Raw genomic sequence first — 16,534 nt, 5'->3', positions numbered from 1 at the left:
CGCAAGGAGGTAAAAAAAAACACGAATAAAATTATCATTTTAATGTAAACTATCTCTAAAACATGCGTAAAAGGAAAAGTTCTATGATAATCTTCAAAATATATAAATGACGTCCAATAAATTTACAAACAACGATCATTTTTTGCCTATAATTAGAAATTCCGTTATCATATAAATTCATATCTCCTATATATTTATTATACTGATAATAACCGAATAAAAATACTATAAATATACTACATTAAATTATTTTTTAAGTGTTAAAATTAAAGGAATTAGTTTTATTTTTGTTCTTTTTGGTATCTTAACACTAATTGTTTTTTCAATATCTTTCCAGAAGCAGTTTTTGGAATACTATCAATTACAGCAATACCCCCAGCTAATTTTTTATGGGGAGCAACTTTTTTTCGAACATACTCCTCTAATTCAATCAAATTAATTTTCCGACCAACTTTTGGAACAACATAAGCTCTCGGGACTTCGCCGGAAAATTTGTGAGGAATTCCAATAACTCCTGCTTCAGCAACATCCGGAAAACCTCTTATAACCTCCTCTAATTCAGCGGGGGCTACTTGTAATCCTTTAACTTTAATAAGTTCTTTTATGCGATCAACGATATAAAACATTTTATTTTCGTCGTAACGAACCAAATCACCTGTTCGAAACCAACCGTTTACGAAACTGTTTTTGTTTTCTTCTGGTCGTTTATGATAACTTTTCATAACTTGTGGTCCTTTTATCAATAGTTCTCCTACTTCGTTAGGATTTAAATGTTTCAAAGTTTTATCTTCGGGATTTACAACTTTAACTTTACAATTTGGAATTGGATGTCCCATTGTTCCTGGATATTTTCCTTCTTTTGATGATGGTGTACTCAACGCAAGTCCTGATGTTTCAGTTAATCCGTAACCTTGCATAATATTAACCGGTTTTCCAACTTTTTCTCTAAATTTATCCTCATCCGATTTTCCTAAAGGAGCAGCTCCACTTGTTATAATACGCAACTTGTCGAAATGTTTTGGTTTTACCGCTTCATGAGAATGTAGAAACAACACTAAAGGTGGAACAAGCCCTAATATCGTTGGTTTATGCTTATCTAAACATTCAAGATAAAATTCCGAAGTAAATTTTGGAATTGTAACTAGTTTAACTCCGCTTTGTAACGTAGAAATCGTACATATAGCGTATCCGTATATGTGAAACATTGGTAATATTTGTGGAATAACATCTTGATGAGTTTCTAAAAAAATGCTAGGTAAGGTATAAAAATTATGGAAAATATCTCTTGATTACCCGTTGTTGGTACATAAAATCTAACATCATTTGTATCTACTTGGCACATAACTGACATTAAATTCTTTGCTGTAGTCATAACTCCTTTTGGTAAACCTGTAGTTCCACTTGAGTACGGAGGAAAAACAACATCTTCATTCTTTAAATTAGGTTCTTTAAACTCATTCTTACAATTAATGAAATCATGAAAATCTATAGTCTTATCAGGAATTGATTCTCCATTTGAAGTTTTTATTATAAACACATCCAACCGCTTTTTAATCAAATCAATAGCTTGTATACACGTTTTGTAATAATCATTTAACGTTATAATTACTTTAGATTCTGAATCTTCTAATTGACGCGCAATCTCCTCTAAAAAATACACAAAATTTTAAAAAAATTACAAAATATTTAGAAGAAAAATAAAATCTACCAGCCGTATAAGTAGGGTTTATAGTGGTCATTCGTAAACCACTTAAAATCATACCATAAATGCATATTGGGTACTCTGGGACATTCGGTAATAATAACGCAACTGTGTCACCACGTTGAAGTTTCAAATTATTTTGAAGAGTAAAAGCTAAGTTTTCTGATTTTTTGCGTAAATCATCAAATGTGTATTTTCTACCAGTTTGTGCGCATTCCTAAAACATTTTATTATAAATTGTATAATGACATATTATTCGAACAATACTGAGGATTAAGAAGACTGGGGACCAACCGAAGAACTTAAGGTGACTTTAGCTATAAAGCAATATGGCAGTCTTAACCTATCTTTGTGTAATCTTGTACTTATCATTTGAAAAATTGATATACAGACGCGGAGATATAAACTAGCCGACACAAAGCCGCGACTTATTACCAATAGATTTCTTCTTATTATGGGGCCATCTTAAATCAAGGATATCCAATAACACTCCTTCGTCTCTGGATGTATTAAAAAAGAATATTCGAAAAGAAATGACGATTATCTCAACTTATGAAATTATTATTTAATATATTTTGATATATCGAAGCCTATACGATCACAAAAAACAAAAACACCTACCGTTGCTATACGGTTTGGAAAATATTTAAAATTTCTCCACGAATATTCAACGAAATTAACATCGTCTGGAACGACAATATTTTCAAAATCCGATCGCATACAATTATCACTCGCGTTGTAGCATTGTCTATAAACCTCACGTGATGTTCGTCTTATCTTTAAAATTACACGTTGTACTTGCATCATACTTATAAAATCTTATACACCCAGAAACCTGTTAAACATACATACTTATAAAAACCAGTCCGTCCGCTCAACTATTCGATCTACAACGCAAATGCTGATAAGGCCTTCAATGTCATCCGCTAATACAAATACACACGATCATTCCCGATTGTGAATTTTAATGAGTTGATATTTATGTGTTTTAAATAAAGAATTGATTATTAAATTATACAGTTTTATTTAATACGTTAGGAGTATAAAAGATGCTTTTATTATAATATCAAAAATACTTAAAAATGTGTTTATTTAAAATCCATTTTCTTCAAATCTTAACTTGAGTTGCCTCCTCATAATTTTTCCTGATGGATTTTTCGGAATCATATCCACGATCACCGCTCCACCTTCCAGTTGTTTATACGAAGCCAAATTTGCTTTAACATAATCATTTAATTTTTTCAAATCAATTTTCACACCTTGTTTAGGCATAATATACGCTCTCGGGGCTTCACCAAATTTAGGATGCGGAACACCAATTACAGCGGCTTCAGCAACTCCTTCAAAACTACGTATAGTTTCTTCCAACTCAGCTGGAGCAACTTGATACCCTTTCACCTTTATTAACTCTTTAATCCTATCAGCAACAAAAAACATTTCATCTTCATTGTATTTAACCATATCTCCGGTGCGAAACCAGCCATCAATAAAAGCTGCCGAAGTTTCTTTGGGGTTGTTATGATATCCAGCCATAACTTGTGGACCTTTAACTAATAATTCACCGGTTTCATTTGGTCCAAGATGTTTTAAATTATTGTCTTCTAAAGCAACCACTTTTACAGTTGTGTTAGGAAATGGGTGGCCGATACTTCCGTGAACTGTACCTTCACGATGGGCTGGGATCATTATAATTGCAGGAGAAGTTTCAGTTAATCCTAAACCTAAATTTTTTTTTTCTTTAACCTCTATAATTTAAGCTTAATAATGATTTTATTCTACCTTGATATATGCTTAATTTATGACCGACTTTATCACGAATTTTATTCTCATCACTGGCACCTAATGGAGCAGCTCCACACATTATAGAACGTATATGTTGAAGATGTTCTTTTTTGACAGAAGGATGAGAATTTAAGAACATTACTAAAAAGAAAGTTTCATAAAATCTCCTTATTATTATTACTTGTAATTACCAACTGGAGGTGCTACCATTAAAATATTTGCTTTGTGATTAACAATGGACTTTAAATACAATTCTGGGGTGAATTTTGATAATGTAACAATTTTGCACCCTTTCATCAATAATGCTAAAGTTTGTAAAGTGAATCCATAAATATGATAAATTGGTAAAATGGCGGGAAGAACATCCTGATGAGTTTCTATAATTTTAAAATGAACCTAATAATTAATGTAACGCAAGGATAATGAATGTACCTACCACTAGCTTCCTCTAAATATCCATATGCAGGCGAAAGAAATTGAGTAATATTTGATACCAAATTCATATTGGTCAATTCAACGCCTTTTGGTAAACCGGTTGTACCACTTGAATAAGGCATTACTACAATGTCATCAAAACCCAATAAATTTTCAGAAAAACCTTTTGTGTTACCAGTTAATAAATCAGAAAATGATATGGTATTGTTTGGTAAAGCCTCATTAGCCTAAGTATACAAATTACTTACTTTTATAGATTAGACTTACTCTTATTGTACTTACTGAAGACTTAATTGTAATAATTGGTATAGTTCTCTTTGTTGTGGTCTTGACCGCATTTTGAATATTTTCAACAACACTTCCAAAAGTTATAATAGCTTTTGCATCAGCATCTAAAAGTTGTCGCTGAATTTCCGCTAAAAACACAAATATTCTTGTTATAACATATTGTTGGATACAAAAAGGATTAAATTACTTGAGGTATAAGATGGATTAACTGTGGTTATTCTTAACCCTGCCAACATTGAACCTAAGATGGATATAGGAAACTCAGGAATGTTGGGTAGAATTAAGGCTATCACATCATTTTGTTGTAATTTTATATTTTTAAGCGATTTGGCTAATTGAAAGGATTTAGTTTGAATATCATTATAAGTATATTTATTTCCAGTTTCTGCACATTCCTAAAATATGTTTTTTGTTTATCATCTGGAGTTATTTATTTGTTTACAATACTTACCACAGCCACTTTATTTCCCCACTTTCCAAAATCTTTCATAACATACTCAACCAAACTAATTCTTGGAATATCCACATCTGGTAGAGAGGATTTGATGAAATCAGATTTAGTACTTAAACATCTTTTTGCAAAAGTTTTGTAAAAAGCCCTTGTTACTTTGGAAAGCGCCATTTTACACTGAAAATAATACTTTTCGCGATATCTCAAAGTTTTCCTGAATTCATCGTCAGCCTTAACATCAAGCATTATTGTTTATTAGGTGGCCTATATTAATAAATATTGCAAGTAATTTTATTAAAATTTTTATTATATTTTATTTTTCATATAAAATTTTTAATTGTCTCCTCAATATTTTTCCGGATGGATTCTTGGGAATATTATCTACAATGGAAACTCCACCAGAAAGTTGTTTATATGGTGCCACATTTGCGTTAACAAACTCCACCAATTTATCAACATCAATTTTACTTCCTTGTTTCTGAACTATATAAGCTTTAGGTGCTTCTCCATATCTCTCGTGCGGAACTCCTATAACAGCGGCTTCTCCAACACCGGGATATCTTCTAATAACTTCCTCCAATTCTGCAGGAGGAACTTGGAAACCTTTCACTTTAATCAATTCTTTAATTCTATCGCAAATATAAAACATTCCATCTTCATCGTAACGAACTAAATCTCCCGTTCTTAAGAAACCATTCCAAAATGCTTCTTCTGTTTCTTTAGGTTTATTATGGTACCCTTTCATTACTTGGGGTCCTTTCACAAGTAATTCTCCAACATTATTAGGACTTAAATGTTTACAATCGGGATCATCTATTGAAACAACTTTTACTATAGTGTTATTAACAACATAACCCATTCCACCATCTTTTTCTTTTCCTTCTGGAACAGTTAGAACTAGTGGTGATGTTTCTGTGAGACCATAACCTAAAAAAAATAACATTTAACATTTAAGTTACACATTTTTTTTATTGACTTATTCGATAGTTTAGCAAAATTGAAGATTTCTATAATTTTGTATTTTTCAAACTGGGCTTTAGTTTTTCCAAAAAAAGATATTGAAAATTTGAAAAAAAAAAACTTTGGTGACGTCACCGTCGTTTCGCACGCGGTTGGTTGAAATAAAAATCCATAAAAGGTGTATGAGCGAGATGCCACGAGAATCTTATGCGCTAGAAGAAGAGATCCGAACGATGCACGTTTGTGTCTTCTTGATCTTACGCGAAAACATCGTAAACGTCACCAAAGCTTTTATAGAGGGGATTTTGAATTTTAATATTAATTATTGCAAAAATTAAACTATTTTAGCCAATCCTTCGATTTTTACTTAGTTTATCGATTGAGGGTAACGGCCCCATTTGTGATAAGTTTTTTTTTAATTTAAGCAAAGAAATGTAAAGCTAAATATAAATAAGCGTTATAAAAAGAAATAATACTCTCAAGTTCTTAGATATTTTTTTCTTCCAGCTGTAAGACTCAAATTATTTATTATTAACTCTTTACCTTGCAATATTGGTATATTTTTTCCCACTTTTTCTTTAAATTTAGCTTCATCATTTGCACTTAATGGTGCCCCTCCACAAACGATGCATCGAAGATGTTGTAAATGCTCTCGTTTAACGGCTGGATGAGAATTTAAAAATAAAACTAAAACATTAAACCTAATTAGAAAAAAAGGGACTTTTATAAAAATGTTTTTGAATAATACCAATTGGTGGTACCAGCATGAGTGCTGTTACTTTTTGCTTTACAATCGTTGATAAATAAAGTTCGGGTGTAAATTTCGGAAGAGTAACCAATTTGATTCCTTTCTGCAAAGATCCCAAAATTTGATTTGTAAAACCGTAAATGTGAAACATCGGGAGAACGCTTGGTAAAATATCGTGTTCTCTTTCTGAAAAAATGATTAATTAACAATGCGATTTTTCTTTGTGTTAATTTACCTGGTTCGGCGTCGTAATTATATTGAGTAACGTTTGCTACTAAATTGTTATTGGTTAATTCTACTCCTTTTGGCAAACCAGTTGTCCCGCTTGAATAAGGGATAACCGCAATTTCATCCCCAAAAATTGGATCTTCTTTGCAATTAGCATTTGCCCCCAATAAATCATTAAATATAATTGTACCTTCAGGAAATTGTTCATTTGGCTAACAAAATAAAAATTAATAAAAATTAAACACCAACTTTTCTTTCAATTTTAATTAAAAACTCACATCACTTTTTATAGCAATTATAGGGATATTCTTATTAATTTTTGCTGTGGCTGCTTTAACAAGTGGAATAAACATTCCTAATGTCACCACTGCTTTTGTGTCTGAATCAATAAATTGTCTTTCAACCTCAGCTAGAAAGATATATTAAAAAACTTTTAAATGATTTTGATAAAAGTAATAAATTGGAATTAATAAGATTACCTGGGGTGTATATTGGATTAACTGTTGTTATAGTAATTCCCATTTTCATAGCACCAAACACGCAAAGCCCATATTCTGGGACATTCGGTAAAACTAAAGCTAAAGCGTCGCCTTTTTTAAGTTTTAAAATTTCTTTCAAAGCCATTCCAAATTTGTTTGATTTTATTCGTACATCGTCGAATGTATATTTTCTTCCTGTTATACCACATTCCTAAAATATACAATACTTCTAATAATATAGAGATATATAATAAATATTTTTCTTACCAAAGCAATTTTATTGGGCCATCTCCCAAAATCCTGCATAACATAATCCACAATATTAACATCCGGAATATTAAGATCGGGAAAAGGAGATCTTAAAAATTCACTTTGAGAGCTAGAATATCTAAGATACGTTCTCAAAACCCCTGAATTACGCGAATATAATTTGTTAATTTTGATTATATTATTTAGCACCGACATGATGATACTGGTGTTTTATTAGTTGGGTAAAATCCAGACTCGTCAAGCCTACTCAATCGACTAAGCTATGTTTCGTTTGAAAACTGATGTCATTTAACTGGACGACATCGAGATGAAAAAACGAATCGTTTTTTAGATAACGTTTCGTTTGGGACAAGCATTGATAAAGAAAAAATTTAAAAGTATTTGCAATAAACTTTTAATTTATTAACATTTTAACTGTTTATCATAAAGAAATTACATCATTAGAAGAGACTTGTATAATATAAAAATATTAAGCTAGTTATTTGAGATGTTCTTAATCAGACGGAATTTTTATCGCTGCACCTTAGACTTTGAACTCTATTACCAGATGTATCTTTATGAATACAAAATTATTTATTTGATGAGATATTATTGATAACACTTTATGGTCTGTAAATATTGTGAGCATAATTTTCAAGGCTTAAACTTTCCTATACAAACAAACATTTTTTTGTATTTTCCAACAATATTAAGACGATTTTAATTCTTGATCTTCACTTGGAAGACTTTGTATATCATCTATTTATATCAATTAGTGCTAATATATCACACATAAATATTGAGTGGCAAGATATGGAACAGCAAAAATTCGAGATATTGAATATTTTTATTCTTGGTCTTCACTTGGAAGACTTTGTATATAATCTATTTATATCAATTAGTGCTAATATATCACTCATAAAGGTTGAGTGGCAAGATATGGAGCAGCAAAAATTCGAGATATTTAATATTTTAATTCTTGGTCTTCACTTGGGAGACTTTGTATATAATCTATTTATATCAATTAGTGCTAATATATCACACATAAATATTGAGTGGCAAGATATGGAACAGCAAAAATTCGAGATATTGAATATTTTTATTTCATTGTGTACAGTCTAAATATCTACAACTATTGTTTAGGATTATCAACAACTAATAAACATGCATCAACAAATTCAACAAAAATTGGTTCCATCATAGCTTTTTGCATGATCTGCTCAGGATTAGAAGATTGATCAATTTCTTTTAGAAAATCTCTTAAGTGTCTATTTTGAAGCAGCGCTTGCACATTTTTATCATGTCCTAAAAGAATTGTGTTGTTGTATGTAATATATTCTTATCAAGAACTTGTACTTGCCTAATAATTGAAGTTTTTCTGCAGGTACAGTATCTTGGGTAAAAAATTCGTTCTCTTTGAGATTAGTTTTATCTTCTTGTACACTATTTTCTATCACTTTTGTGTGGGGATTACATTGATTCTCTTTATGTTGTTTAAAGCAATTCAAGGAACAACTAAAATTTATTCGTATAAATAACAAAATTTGATGATTAATTAAAAAAGACCAACTATTCAATAACACAAACGGGACACTTATATTTTCCTTCATTATCACATAAACCACAATTTTTTTTCATTTTCAATAAAATTACTTTATCATATTTTTAACCTCAAAAATCTAAACGACGTTTGACACACATCGGTGTTATTTGGGTTGCATAAGTTTAAGGTTAAATTTGAAAACTACCCATAATAAACGTATTTAACCTCACTTTTTACGATTTGTCGATTAGAAAAGTGTAGAAAAGTTTGTTCTTGATTTCCAATAAAGAAATATAATGGCTGGGTCGGTTGCGGAAGATAAAGAAATGATGGATACTAACATTGAAGATGTTAGAAAATTACAAGCTGTCCTTGAGCAAGAAAAAGAACAAGTACAAGAAGATTTTGATTTGAACTTTAACATCAGCGATGAAGATGAGGTAAAAATTAACACTAATTGTTTTTAAAACATGATTTAAAAATTGTTTATAGGAGTCTGATGGATACGAAAGTGATTCGTCTTTAACAACCATTGAGAATATATCGGAAGATAAACTCCATTTAGCAGAAGAAGAATATCTTGCTGTGGATTGTCTCAAAATAAGCAAAAGTTTTAATGTAATTAAGCCTCATTTATCAAGCGAAGAAATCAATGTAATCAATTCATGTAAAAATCCTAAATTAAAGCATTTATTAGTTTTAAATCGGGCAAAAAATATTAATTTAAAATCAATCTTGTACAAGCTTTACATGTCCTACAAAGAAGTCTTGGGGCATATAACAAAACTAAACGAAGAGGCGCGTGTTAAAAGGGAAGAGAAACAATTGTACAAAGGTGTACCCAAAAATAGAATGCACCACCCATATTTTTATAAATCAGGCATGAAATATTCTTGTACTCTTAATGAAGATGCTAAACGGCGCAAAATTACAAATCATTATCTAACTAATAGTTCAGGAAGATGGACCGTTCAAGATCAAACTATACTTAAAAGAGCCGTATGTTTTCAGTATAATCAATATCAAATTAAAGAGACTAATAAGAAAATATCTGACTTATTAAGAGTAAAAAAGGAATACAAAGGTTCTGATGTGAATAAAATTATGGAGAAAATTAATGATTTGAAGAAAGAAGTTGAGACATTGAAACAGAATGAGAATGTGAGTGTCCCTGATTTGAAGAATGGCATTATTGATTGGCTTCTAATTTCAACTCAGGATTTAGCAGGTAATTATGAAAAATTTGAATGTGTAAAGATATTAAATAAATATTAATTAGGTAAGCACTCATCACACGGATGTGAAGGAATGTGGAATATGTTCTTACATCCTTCAATTAATAAAAGTGCAAAATGGACAGATTCTGAAAACAAAAAATTAAATGAATTAGCTGAAGCACACGAATTCCAAGATTGGGATACAATAGCAAAGGAATTGGGCACAAATCGATCAGCGTATACAGTTTGCATACAATTTCGTGAAAAGCTAATGAATTCAGTTGATGTAGGTAGATTTGATGTCGACGAAGACACGCAATTAATTAGGGCTGTAAACGCATATCGTATTGGTAATTATATCCCTTGGACGAAAGTTGCTGAACATTTTTCAAATAGACTTAAAAAACAATTATATAACCGATATACCGTTTATTTAAATAAAACCAAATGCCAAAAACGGGGTCCCTTTACCCTGGAGGAAGACATCCTTTTATTGATTTTAGTACGGAAATTTGGGGCTAATTATAATACCATTTGTGAATATATCCCGTATAGGAGTAAAATACAAGTGTCATATAGATACACTAGTTATTTAAATTACTCAGTTATGAAAACCGGAAGTTGGTCTTTATTAGAAGATAACGCAATAATGCAACATGTAAAATGTCATGGACCCAAAAAGTGGCAACTTCTTGTTGAAGAAGTTCCTACAAGAAATGCTGCTCATTTTAGACACAGATACCATCACTTAAATAAATGGTTAGAAAGCAATAAAAATAAAACAATCGAGAATATTCCTAGAAAAGATGAAACTAAAAAATCAACTCTAAACACTACATTAATCCGAAAAATAGCGGATATGTACAAAACAAGTACAACAATCCCAACTTTAAAAGAAATAACGGAAAAAATAAGAACAAATGGTGTAAAACCAGGAAGAAAAGCTAAAGTCCGTTACGTAAATTCAATGGTCGATGATGAGTTGATTCAATATTTTCAAAGTACCCACAGATTAAGAACGGCTAAAGAAATTCCCGGCTCAAATATCACGACAATTTGCGCTACAGTGAAATCTTTATTAGCGATAATGCGCGCGGTTTTAGTTGTACCCTCCCAAACAGAATTAAACTCGATTTCAAATTTAGATTCATTAGATAAACAAATATTAACAAACGTATTTCAAAACGTTTACGCTCAACATTCGCAAGAATTGAACGGCCCTCAAAAGAAAGTGATTAAAGTTGAATTTAAACATTTTGACTCTATGATTTTACCGCCTAATTTAAACACGTTGGTTGGTATGCGAGGTTTATTATTAAATTATGAAAGATGTAAATCTAAATTGACGCAAACAATGAATGCTACGAGTTTTACCGTTGCTAAAAATATGATTAAAAATTCTTTAAATGCCCAAATTAATCTTTGTGACCCTATCGTTCGGAATTTAATTGTTTCGGAACAGGAAGAATTTGCTTTTCGGTTAAAAAGTTTATTTAAATGGCCGGCAATTATGTCCGGAATTCAACCATCTGTTAGGACGTTTACGAATCGTCCGCAGAAACAACCTCCAAAAAGAAAAGTCGGACGTCCTAAGAAAGATACTACCAAAATAGATTTGATGTTTAAAGCAAAATTATTAAAAAAAGAACTTAACAAAACAAGCAATAAATGCAATGCGAATGAAAGTGAACCTGAAGCATGTACAGACAAGTTAATTGAAACGAAAGGAAATCAGATTTGTATAGAAATCGATGATAGTAATGAACAGAATGTTTATACTGAACAACCTAAGAAGAAAATTAAGTTGGAGTGTGATAATGAGAAGTTACGTGAAGATATTAAGAAATGTGAAGAAGTGCTGTTGAATGAATTACGAAAAAAATAATTTTTTTTAGTTTATTTTCTAATAAATAAAGAGTATTAATAACAAAGTTTTTATTATTTCTATCACTTTTGTTACCAGTCCAGAGTCCATGGGAACCAATTTCGACTTCTGTGATTAGTGATGGTTATCAATTAACTTTTTCGGTTGTAAGAATAATAGGGTCTTTTCCAGATAAAACCACAGAATTACTATCAAACTGCAAGGGATATTTAACGGAAGAATGAGGAAATAACTTGAAATTTTTTAATAATAAACACATAGCAAGTTTTGTTTGCATCACTCCAAATCTTAAACCTAAAATAATATAAATTAGTAAAAAAACTTTATATTGGGATCAAACTTACCAATACAAATTCTTGGGCCTTCCCCAAACGGTAAATATGTGTAAGGAACAATATTATGCTTATTTTTTTCGGAAAATCTATCTGGATCGAATTTCTCAGGATTTGGAAAATATTCCTCATCTCTCTGCATTCCTAAAACGCTTACGAAAACTTTTGTGCCTTTTTCAATAAGAGCTCCGTTTGGGAGAACGCAATTTTCGGTACATCGTCTTGGAAGGACATGGACTGGTGGATATTTTCGTAAAGCCTCGTTAACAACTTGGTCTAAATATTTCATTTCCATGATTCCATCATAAGTGATTTTACCGCCATTTTCTTTTATTTTCGAACGAATTTCCTCGCGTAATTTATCTTGTATATCTTGATCATGGGCTAATTCGTATAAACAAAATGATGCGGTGGTTGATGATGTTTCAAACCCAGCTAAGAAAAAAACAAATGCTTGTGCAGCAATTTCTTCCGTGGTCATCGCTGCTTTTCCTTCTGCTTTTGCGGAGTCTTGCATATTCATTAAAATTTGCATGAAATCATTTCTTGTGATGTTTTGTGTCCGTCTATAATTGATGGTGTCGTTTACCACGCCGATGAAAAAATCAGACAAATCTTGATTAAGTACACGTAAATGTAATAATTTTATGATACGAGGTGGAAGATTTAAAAGTCTTCGTAAAGTAAATTTTATACTTGGTGTAAAAATTTTTCTCCCGTAATTTCTAAATTCAGCGTTAGGATTAGTGAAGCTATTACACTCCAATCCAAAAGCACATGAACCAATGACGTCAGTGGTGTAACACGCCACGGTATCTTTAATATCTAACGGTTTTCCACTTGCGTTGCATTCAAGAACAAACTTTTCAAGTTGCACGCCGCAATCTAACATCGTTTGAAACATCATCTTCATTTTTCCAGAAGTAAAAGTTGGCGTTAGTTTCACTCTCATATCACGCCATCTTTTTCCTTCTAAATTGAATAAGTGGCCCAATAACGGTTCTTCCTTTTCGTCGAAAACGTTACCGTGACTGTTGAAACTTTGAAAATCCTTATTTACAATCGTTTTAACTGCGTCTGGATGAATTAATAACAACATTGGTGACGCTCCCGCGTAAAAACCACCATATTGGGCCCCCATAGATTTAAATGTTTCGTACATACGCACCATTCTTTCAATTCCTTTGCCATCGAATGGGTTACCAACATTTCCAAAGGGTATTTTAGGTTTTATTGTTGCTATTCCTTTTTTTTCCCAATATTGAAATGATTTTTTATAGTACGTATACAACAATAATATTATTGTTGGGATTACAAACCAAAGAATCCCCATCACTAAAAGTTTAACGGATTAAGTTGTTGTTCTTTACACGGTCAATGTCTTAATAACACTGCTCAGCCTCTGAACGTTGATCTGTATTTAACGTAGCGTGGTTTACGCCGAGGTCATTGTTGTTTGTCTAATGATCAACTTGTAATCGTGACTTGCGATACATGTTTTTATTTTTAATAAACCAACTAGCTGATAGTGATTTTGATTATGTGAAAAAGGTGTTATTATTTTTTTGACTATCTGTGTGAGAGCTGGTGAAGTAGTAATAACTCGTGTAGGGTTATTACTTCGAACATCCAATTTTAGTATTGATTACAGAGGTATAAGAAAATATGCTCAGTACACAGCTTTTAGCCCAAAGATGGATACATTAAAATTTCATGCAAGTTAAGATACAATTTGCGCACTATCATAATTACAAATAACAGTAAACACTTTATAAACAGCGAACGGGCTGTTCAGAAAGTGAAGTGTCATTTAGACTGAGCAATTTCTCCTTAGAAATTAACCGAATGTCACCATAGAGTGAATCAATTGTTATCTAATTGAAAACATATAAATATATTTTTATCGCAATCATAACGCAATTTTATTGTTATCATTATTGGAATAATAACCTCTGCGATAACGAAGACTACGTTAAGTAAAGATCGACGTTTAGACGCTGAGGTGAAATTAATAAATTATTTGTGTTAAGAAGTTTTTAGTGATGGAAATTTTTTGGTTTGTAATTCCAACAATAATTTTGTTGCTATACTTGTATTATAAAAAATCGTATCAATACTGGGAAAAAAAGGGAATAGTAACAATAAAACCAAAAATTCCCTTTGGAAATCTTGGTAATCCATTCGATGGAAAAGGCATCGAAAAAATGGTACGAATGTACGAAACATTTAAATCTATGCGTGTCCAATATGGTGGTTTTTATGCGGGGACAACTCCAATGTTATTACTAGCTCACCCAGATGCTGTTAAAACGGTCGTAAACAAACAATTTCAAAGCTTCAACAGCCACGGTAGCAATATCGACGAAAAGGAAGAACCGTTATTGGCCCACTTATTCAATTTAGAAGGAAAAAGATGGCGTGATATGAGAGTGAAACTCACTCCAACTTTTACATCTGGAAAAATGAAGATGATGTTTCAAACTATGTTAGACTGCGGCGAGCAACTTGAAAGATTTGTTTTTGAATGCACCGAAAATGGAAAACCCTTAGATATTAAAGATACCGTGGCGTGTTATACCACTGACGTAATTGGTTCTTGTGCTTTCGGATTAGACTGTAATAGCTTTACAAATCCAAACGCTGAATTTAGAACTTATGGGAAAAAAGTTTTAACGCCAAATATAAAATTTACTTTAAGAAGACTTTTTAATCTTCCACCTAGTATTGTAAAATTATTGCAATTACATATAGTCGAACCAGATGTAACGGATTTTTTTATGGGTGTTGTAAACGATATGATCAACTGTCGACGAACAGAAAATATCACCAGGAATGATTTCATGCAAATTTTAATAAACATGCAAGATTCTGCCAAAGCAGAAGGAAAAGCGCCAATGACAACCGAAGAAATCGCCGCTCAAGCATTTGTATTTTTCGCAGCTGGATTTGAAACATCTTCAACCACCGCATCGTTTTGTTTATACGAATTAGCACGTCATCAAAACATACAAGATAAATTACGAGAGGAAATTCGAACAAAAATAAAGGAAAATAATGGTAAAATTACTTATGATGGAATTACAGAAATGAAATATTTAGAGCAAGTGATTAACGAGACTTTACGAAAATATCCCCCAGTACATACACTTCCAAGGCGCTGTACACAAAATTGTACTCTTCCAAACGGAGTTCTTGTTGAAAAAGGAACAAAAGTTTTGATAAGCGTTTTGGGAATGCACAAAGATAAAGAGTATTTCCCAAATCCTGAAAAATTCGACCCAGAAAGATTTTCAGACGAAAATAAGCATAATATTGTCCCGTATTCATATTTACCATTTGGAGAAGGTCCAAGGATTTGTATTGGTAATTTAAACGTAAAAATAAAGATTTATATATAAATTATTTATTTTTTGTAGGTCTGAGATTTGGTGTAATGCAAACTAAAGTTGCTCTTTGTTTATTGTTAAAGAATTTCAAGGTCTTTCCTCATTCTTCCACTAAATATCACATGCAATTTGCAGGTAATACTGCGGTTTTGTCTGGTAAAGATCCGATAATTCTAAGAACAGAAAAGGTCAATTAAATAGCCAGTGTTTATCACAAAAAAATGTTAGTATTTTCATGTTAAATTAATAAAGGTGTTGCCACCTTTCGAAAATTGTTAACCTGGACATTTGAGTAATCATTTTGACTAATCTTGTTCCTCAACCCTACCCAACATTATAAAAAATTAACCTTTCCTAACATTTCTTACTTGAAGGTTATTAACTTTAGTAAACATAACTGATCCATGACATTATACAATGTTCATAATCTTACCCAACACTCCTTAACTAGACTTAACCAACATTCGTTGACTGTGGTTATCAAAACTAATGCAGTATATTTGTTTCACTTTAAGCATAACTTCCAACGTTTGAAACTTTAAAAACTATCCCATGACATTCTGCCAACACCATGGAATCTTCATCTAACATAATAACTTCAATAAATATTACAAAACTAACAAGTTAGAGTTTGAATCAAATGAAGTTATGATTTTTTTTTTAATTTTTTTAGTGTTGGTGCCATTGAAATATCAAATTTAAAATAAAAATAAGATAAATTAAAATGAGATTAAATATATATTAATTTTACATCAAATCAATATAAAATTCCAAGCAATTACTGTGTTTATTATTTTAATTATAATAAATTAAGATTGTTCATTAGAAATTTGTGTAGCCAACTTAAAT

The 16,534-nt window shown here is 31.3% G+C and overlaps 7 protein-coding genes across 9 annotated transcripts; 2 read left to right on the top strand and 5 right to left on the bottom strand.

The window, feature by feature from the left end:
• Positions 1 to 26: 26 nt before the first annotated feature.
• LOC111427429 (uncharacterized) lies at positions 27 to 2,633 on the bottom strand. Of its 2 annotated transcripts, XM_023062572.2 has the most exons (5): positions 2,324 to 2,416; positions 1,970 to 2,202; positions 1,709 to 1,919; positions 1,294 to 1,647; positions 27 to 1,240 (listed from the first exon to the last, which is right to left on the bottom strand). In XM_023062572.2, exons 3-5 carry the CDS (start codon positions 1,758 to 1,760, stop codon positions 282 to 284), a joined length of 1,365 nt encoding a protein of 454 aa, XP_022918340.2. In that variant the 5' UTR covers positions 1,761 to 1,919; positions 1,970 to 2,202; positions 2,324 to 2,416; the 3' UTR covers positions 27 to 281. The 2 variants fall into 2 exon arrangements, with proteins under 2 accessions (XP_022918340.2, XP_022918339.2); XM_023062571.2 differs by lacking the exon at positions 1,970 to 2,202 and having other exon boundaries at positions 2,324 to 2,633.
• A 73-nt stretch (positions 2,634 to 2,706) lies between these two features.
• On the bottom strand, positions 2,707 to 4,854 carry LOC111427432 (uncharacterized). Its single transcript, XM_023062574.2, has 7 exons — positions 4,659 to 4,854; positions 4,395 to 4,602; positions 4,202 to 4,335; positions 3,921 to 4,146; positions 3,676 to 3,861; positions 3,482 to 3,625; positions 2,707 to 3,423 (listed from the first exon to the last, which is right to left on the bottom strand). Exons 1-7 carry the CDS (start codon positions 4,827 to 4,829, stop codon positions 2,795 to 2,797), a joined length of 1,698 nt encoding a protein of 565 aa, XP_022918342.2. The 5' UTR covers positions 4,830 to 4,854; the 3' UTR covers positions 2,707 to 2,794.
• A 90-nt stretch (positions 4,855 to 4,944) lies between these two features.
• On the bottom strand, positions 4,945 to 8,320 carry LOC111427218 (uncharacterized). The gene is made up of 7 exons (XM_023062234.2): positions 7,341 to 8,320; positions 7,074 to 7,284; positions 6,873 to 7,003; positions 6,602 to 6,806; positions 6,367 to 6,552; positions 6,162 to 6,305; positions 4,945 to 5,585 (listed from the first exon to the last, which is right to left on the bottom strand). Exons 1-7 carry the CDS (start codon positions 7,536 to 7,538, stop codon positions 4,972 to 4,974), a joined length of 1,689 nt encoding a protein of 562 aa, XP_022918002.2. The 5' UTR covers positions 7,539 to 8,320; the 3' UTR covers positions 4,945 to 4,971.
• Positions 8,321 to 8,402: 82 nt separating this feature from the next.
• LOC111427222 (zinc finger HIT domain-containing protein 3) lies at positions 8,403 to 9,029 on the bottom strand. The gene is made up of 3 exons (XM_023062237.2): positions 8,893 to 9,029; positions 8,683 to 8,837; positions 8,403 to 8,627 (listed from the first exon to the last, which is right to left on the bottom strand). Exons 1-3 carry the CDS (start codon positions 8,958 to 8,960, stop codon positions 8,455 to 8,457), a joined length of 396 nt encoding a protein of 131 aa, XP_022918005.2. The 5' UTR covers positions 8,961 to 9,029; the 3' UTR covers positions 8,403 to 8,454.
• A 25-nt stretch (positions 9,030 to 9,054) lies between these two features.
• LOC111427217 (proximal sequence element A Pbp95) lies at positions 9,055 to 12,013 on the top strand. Its single transcript, XM_023062233.2, has 3 exons — positions 9,055 to 9,305; positions 9,358 to 10,093; positions 10,145 to 12,013. The coding sequence occupies exons 1-3, from the start codon at positions 9,162 to 9,164 to the stop codon at positions 11,965 to 11,967; spliced, it is 2,703 nt and encodes a 900-aa protein (XP_022918001.2). The 5' UTR covers positions 9,055 to 9,161; the 3' UTR covers positions 11,968 to 12,013.
• Positions 11,965 to 13,791, bottom strand: LOC111427219 (probable cytochrome P450 6a13). The gene is made up of 2 exons (XM_023062235.2): positions 12,312 to 13,791; positions 11,965 to 12,261 (listed from the first exon to the last, which is right to left on the bottom strand). The coding sequence occupies exons 1-2, from the start codon at positions 13,630 to 13,632 to the stop codon at positions 12,095 to 12,097; spliced, it is 1,488 nt and encodes a 495-aa protein (XP_022918003.2). The 5' UTR covers positions 13,633 to 13,791; the 3' UTR covers positions 11,965 to 12,094.
• LOC111427221 (cytochrome P450 6a2-like) lies at positions 13,568 to 16,398 on the top strand. 2 transcript variants are annotated; one of them, XM_071193969.1, is made up of 3 exons: positions 13,568 to 15,662; positions 15,716 to 15,908; positions 16,201 to 16,398. In XM_071193969.1, exons 1-2 carry the CDS (start codon positions 14,342 to 14,344, stop codon positions 15,880 to 15,882), a joined length of 1,488 nt encoding a protein of 495 aa, XP_071050070.1. In that variant the 5' UTR covers positions 13,568 to 14,341; the 3' UTR covers positions 15,883 to 15,908; positions 16,201 to 16,398. The 2 variants fall into 2 exon arrangements, with proteins under 2 accessions (XP_071050070.1, XP_022918004.2); XM_023062236.2 differs by lacking the exon at positions 16,201 to 16,398 and having other exon boundaries at positions 15,716 to 15,970.
• Positions 16,399 to 16,534: the final 136 nt, after the last annotated feature.

Source organism: Onthophagus taurus, chromosome 2 (genome assembly GCF_036711975.1).
Source record: "Onthophagus taurus isolate NC chromosome 2, IU_Otau_3.0, whole genome shotgun sequence".
NCBI lineage: Eukaryota > Metazoa > Arthropoda > Insecta > Coleoptera > Scarabaeidae > Onthophagus > Onthophagus taurus.
Note: the sequence above shows the minus strand (reverse complement) of the source record. Positions and strands in the feature narration are given on the sequence as shown.